The sequence below is a fragment of the Morone saxatilis genome, unplaced genomic scaffold, assembly GCF_004916995.1.
Source record: "Morone saxatilis isolate NCDOM2014 unplaced genomic scaffold, NCSU_SB_2.0 Contig24, whole genome shotgun sequence".
Lineage (NCBI taxonomy): Eukaryota > Metazoa > Chordata > Actinopteri > Moronidae > Morone > Morone saxatilis.
Genome location: NW_023339807.1, coordinates 14,122,872 through 14,128,658, shown reverse-complemented (window position 1 = coordinate 14,128,658; position 5,787 = coordinate 14,122,872). Strand labels below are relative to the sequence as shown.

General features: G+C 39.8%; 2 protein-coding genes across 4 annotated transcripts in view; both read left to right on the top strand.

The window, feature by feature from the left end:
• Positions 1 to 999: 999 nt before the first annotated feature.
• On the top strand, positions 1,000 to 3,660 carry LOC118335738 (G-protein coupled receptor 20-like). The gene is made up of 7 exons (XM_035672166.1): positions 1,000 to 1,066; positions 1,450 to 1,724; positions 1,800 to 2,066; positions 2,224 to 2,468; positions 2,724 to 2,808; positions 3,163 to 3,288; positions 3,475 to 3,660. Exons 1-7 carry the CDS (start codon positions 1,000 to 1,002, stop codon positions 3,658 to 3,660), a joined length of 1,251 nt encoding a protein of 416 aa, XP_035528059.1.
• A 1,637-nt stretch (positions 3,661 to 5,297) lies between these two features.
• Positions 5,298 to 5,787, top strand: part of slc45a4b (solute carrier family 45 member 4b) — a 10,239-nt gene continuing 9,749 nt past the window's right edge. For all 3 annotated transcript variants that reach the window (XM_035672984.1, XM_035672985.1, XM_035672983.1), the window contains exon 1: positions 5,298 to 5,439. The gene's annotated coding sequence lies outside the window, so the exon portion shown is untranslated. The remainder of the gene's footprint in view (positions 5,440 to 5,787) is intronic.

Genomic DNA, 5,787 nt, shown 5'->3' with positions numbered 1-5,787 from the left:
TATCTATCTATCTATCTATCGTGGCATTATATTCCATAGAGATACTGTATGAGGCACAGTCAGTGACTGCCCTCTGCTGTCTCTTAATTCACACCTGGTAGAGTCTAGATCATATTTGCATATTTTCCTCCTCACAGCTGAAAACACCATATGGAAAGGGTCACATGTTTAACTCAAGTGTCTAATTTCATATCATAACAGCAGGATTTTGGATGCTTGTGCACTGGGAAAATATGATATGTAACAAATATCCTGAAGCTGTAAGTAGTCATTGTACATACTGTAGCTTTTATTACACCTTTATCCACTTCATCATCAAATCAGTGGATGTTTCATGTGGTGTCTTTTTTCCTGTTTTTTTTTTTGGAATGTCTGAATGTTTGAGCCTCCTGTATTTTAATAACGCAATCTGATTTGTTATTTAGCCAATAAATGTGCTACTGAGGTTGTAAAGGTTTCAGTACTGCACCCAATGAATGTCAACTTATATATCGATTCATCAAATGAAATGACCCAAAACTTGAAACTGTAAATATCCGGTAAGATCTATTATACAAATGCAGAAATTATCCAGTTTACACAAATATATACTGTTTGTCCCAGTTATGAGAAAAATTCAGCATTTTTCTTTGAGGTAAATAAACACAAACGGGCCATACAGATCCGGATGGTTTACGCAGGCACAAAATGACTCTTTGTGGTTCAGATCTGACCTGCTGTGAGTGATTTAAATGGGGTGAAACCACACTGGGTTTTTTCCCCTGTTATGACTGCCATGAAAAGGTCAGAAAGGGGTAGATGTGTTACTTCTGTGTTTTCCGAAAAGGATAAGCTCTGTGCCAGTAAGAGTGGCTTCATAAAAAAAAACCCACCTTGAAATAAATATACTCATATCCCTTCACAGAGCATTGCTGTAGACATAAATAAATATACTTATATTATAAATAAACTGTCTAAATAAATCAGATATTGGTTTGAAGTGGTTTTGTCAGTGTGGCCATGCCAACAGCAACATCCATACTGAGGTTAGAGACAGGGGAGAGGGTTGGGATGTTTGTTCCTAAAAGTAAGAAATATGTGTAATAAAAATGATTAAAAAAAACGTATGCTTAAATTTGTCAGTTTAAATTCTAGGCAGATTTTACAGCAACAAAGCCTCTAGCAGCAATTATGTTGTTATCAAAAGCAATCATTAACTGAATGGTGGTTTTACATTATTTCCCACAGTCTTTTATTGAATAATGTGGATGTGTGTGGGAATGTGTGTTCAGGGTGTCTCCCTGTCGCTTAATGCATGCTGGGATAGCCTGGAGCCTCTAAACCGCTTAAAAACAGAAATGAACAGATGGGCATTGTAGCAGCCTTCAATACTGTATCTTGCAGTTTGCACCCACACTAAAATGTTTAAATGTATGCTGTATCACGACATTGTGTCGTTTTATCTGACAGCTTCTGGATTAACTCCATCATCATCATCCTCACCATCATCAACTACGTGCATCATCATCATCATCATCATCACCATTATGATGAACTTCAACAGCACTGAATCCTGGCTTTTTATCAATACTTCATTTTCCACCCTGCCTGTAGTAACTAGTCCTAATAACGGAAGTGGCATGGAAGGATATCTTCAAAGACTGGCTCATTTAGACGAGGGGCTCTACAATGACTTTTACGGACTCTGGATTGCACTGATGGTCACAAACTCTCTCATATTCCTGGTAGGAACTTTTTCTTACATGAGTTTCAAGACTCAGTCTGTATGAACTCCCTAATTCTACTCTCCTCTCCCACAGGTAGGCATGGTGCTCAACATAGTTGCACTTTATGTCTTCTGTTTCCGCACCAAGCAAAAGACCACCTCAGTCATCTACACCATCAATTTGGCAGTTACGGACCTCTTGGTGAACCTCTCTCTGCCAACTCGCATCCTGCTCTACTACAGCGGAGGAGCTTGCCTCACCTGCTCCTACCTGCACATCTTCAGCTACTTTGTCAACATGTACTGCAGCATCTTGTTTCTGACCTGCATATGTGTCGACCGTTACCTTGCAATTGTGCAGGTGAGTTTTGTCTGTGGTTTGGTAACAGAATCGGTCTAAGTTACGTTTTCTAAAGCCTAAACTGTCCCTTCACAACATACCTGGATACCTGCTCATTCTGACTGCAATACCAAAAGGAACTTACAGTAAAACTGAAAATCTTATTCTGTCCTTGTAGGTTGAAGCTTCCCGTCGGTGGAGGCACTCCAGTGTGGCCAAATGTGTGTGTGTCTCTGTCTGGCTGTTTGCAATCGTGGTCACCTACTCCTTCCTTTCTACTGCTTTCCAGCACCCAGGCTGCTGCCTCTCAAAGCTCCTCTTTCTCACCATCACTGAGTTCTTTCTACCCCTCGTCATCATTGTGGTCTTCACACTGCGGATCATGTGGGCACTAGCTGACCGCCGTCTGATGCAGCAGAGCAGGTATGTTCAACACATAGACACCAGTAAGAAAGTAAAGAATATCATCGTATATCAGTACATTTCTGGTCTTGGTCTGTTATTTGCCTGTATTAGATATGGAAAGCTTAATGCTTAAAAATGACAGTATTTTAAGTATGCAAGCTTGTGATACAAGAACATCACCATAAAAGAGACAGAAATAACTCATTTGCAGCATTAAAAGCATTGGAGGCTTACAGCTGATGGGATGTGGTGGTTTTGACTGTATTTCCTCAGGGAGAGGAGGAGGAGAGCTGTCCAGCTGCTGAGCACAGTGCTGATCATCTTCACTGTCTGCTTCACACCCTTCCACATCAGACAGGTAAGTGGGCAACAGGTTTGAAACATTGTTTAAATATAATATCATCATCATGTTTTTGTAGCCCTTAAATCCTCAAGCAGTTCCAAGATAACCCTAAGGCATCACAAGATGATTAAAGGATTGAGAAAGACTCGTGTTACACCAAATTATGTTTATTTTTTCCAGAAAATCAGAAACATCTTTCTTTGGTTGAGTTGCAAAACTCATTGTATACTCATTGTATACTCAATCCGCAGTCTGTGAAAATCCAAAAAGCTGAAAATCAAGATTAACATATGATAATGCAAAATATATATAACATTATTGGTTAAATGTAACGACATGATCTTATGGCTGTGCTGTTCTGTGTTATAGGTGGTGGTGTACTTCTACCCCGATATGCCTCATCATGTGATAGTCTACCACTTGACTGTCACTCTCAGCAGTTTGAATAGCTGTATGGATCCTGTCGTTTACTGCTTTGTTACAAATAATTTCCAGGTAAGACTCTTCTTCTTACTCTCTTCCTCACCTTTCCTCACCCCCCTCCATCATCCTTCCTCTCTGCCACCTGTCCATCTACCTATTCTTCCCCCGCAGCCATAATTTGTCCATCCATCATCCACGTTTTTGTCACTTATTTACTCATTGATTCACTGAATAATTTACTGCCCCTTTCTCCCTCAGGCCACAATGAGAAATATATTCCGTCGTGCAGAGCCGGAGCAGACTAGTGGTGACATCATCAGCATGCAGCACAGCTCCAAGGCCTCAGGAGGGACGCCCAACGCCATCTCTAATAATGTGATCATGATGACCAAGATTCCCACTTCACTGCAGAGAGACAATCAGGGGGAGAACCACACACTTTAAATCCCTTTACACACAGGGTGAAAAGAACTAAATGTTACTGAGATGCCACAGTCGCCTGGGGGAAAGGTGGCTGATATTTTTGGACTTATGCTGACCAGCGATAACAGTGTCAGTGTATAATGGCAGAGTGCTAAGAGCTCAGGATCAACAGCCACCACCCAAAAGCAACACTAAAAACTTTTATTGACTGCTTAAATCAATTGCAGCGTTGACAAGAAACAAATTTAGTCTGCAACTAAACATCATTATCATGCCAAAAAAACCTTCCCATGACTTTGGAGCTGTGAAACAATCTGTCTGACTGCTAGAGCTGCCAGATTCAAACAATACAAAAGAATACAGAGCAGATTTATGAGTTTTACTGTATTACTTGAATTATAAAAGTGACAAAATGCCAAGTCTTATTAAAAAAGACTTTGAACATTGATACTTGATGTTATCTTATCTACATCATTCCAATCTGATATATTTTACATTTACATTAAAGCGAACTTTGCAAGGAATATTTGGCGTGTTTTCCCTATTCAATTTTAAAAACTGAAAGAAAGCAATACCTGCAATGAAGTACGATGAAGTTGATGAGTACAGTCTTCATTTTTGGTAACATAACAGAGATTGTCTAAACAGTTTCATAATGTGTGTAATCCCTGAACAAATCCTCTAGCTGAACACAACTGCAACTGCAAAAGGAAAGCTGTGATTTCTGTTATGCGGAAAATCTTAGAAATGCCCAGACCAGAAGTGCTGGTATTAACAAAAGAAGATATTGATGGTCATCATAATATAAAACAGACCACATCTGTGTCTGTTTCTCAAATGAAAGGGTGGTGATATGTTGTTTATTTTTTATGGCTGGATTACAAGCCGACCACGTCAGAAGATCCACTGCAAGAAGATATTTGGAAATGATAACTATTTTTGTGCAGCAGAGGGCAACATTGCACTCCCTTTCAAAGACCATTAAAGAGACCAAAGAAAATGCAATCACTCTAATGGAAACTGCTTGGATGACTGAAAGCAGCTACAATGTGAATGTTTAGTTTTATAACAATGTTTCATATTTATGTGCTGTAAAGTAAACAAAATGCCATTTCTGTTTCATCAACAAACATCAGAAATGTGCAGGAAGAAATGTCACATTAAATATACAGTGGAGAAATTAGGGGGGGAAATAAAGTGGTGTTCAAGTGAGTCAAATGCTTTGTTTATGCATTGATCTGGTGCTTTTACTGTTTTGGGGAGTTATTTTCCTTGTTTCATGTTGATGGGATCAAGTTCTAGTGAATCAAATATGTGTATAACATTGTACTTAGACCACCAATGTTTGGTTCTTCAAATGTAAAATCCTAAAAGTCTTTACATTTATTCTTTGAGGAATGACGTTTAGAAAAAAAAACTAACTAACCCTAACAGATAAGTTAAATATTTGAATGCAATTTAAAATATAATGCCTCCTTTTAATCATTATAACTATCATTATTTCTATTCTATCGGTGGTATAAACATAACACCATAGTAAACCTTTATTACTGCATTATTCCATATAACTTAGGTGAGTAGCTTGGTGACGTCATTTGCGTTGACTTATGACCACGCCCCGCTTTGTTACTGTGGCAACCAATGAGATTGATGAGTGTAGTAAACCAGATGGTCACTTAGTTAGCTGGCAAAGGTTAGCCAGCCTGCTAACCCAAACCGAGAGTTTTGCCCTCAGCGGTACCGACAACTTCACGTTCAGCGGGACTGCTTTTACTCTACCACAGCGGAGTGAAAGCTCAGGTATGTCACGTCTCTTTCTGCCTTCAACATAAGTGCGTCTCTCTGTCTTAACGTAACTTGCTAACTGTTAGCTGCCAGATTTATTAGCCAGCCGAGCTCGCTAAGGTAACGTGAGCCACAGGTTAAACCTCAGTCAGTGTGGAGTTAACGGGGACGTGTCCAGAGTCAGGTGTGCGCCATCCTCACGCGTTATAAATGTCCGTTATGAAGTGACTCGTTGTTATGTTATTATGTAAGTTACGACAGGTCGGTAGCTCAGGTAAGTCAGCGATACCGTTAGCGGAGTTGCCCACGGGTGAAGCTTGTCCTGACTGGTTCAACAAGCCCCTCAGACACACACACACACAC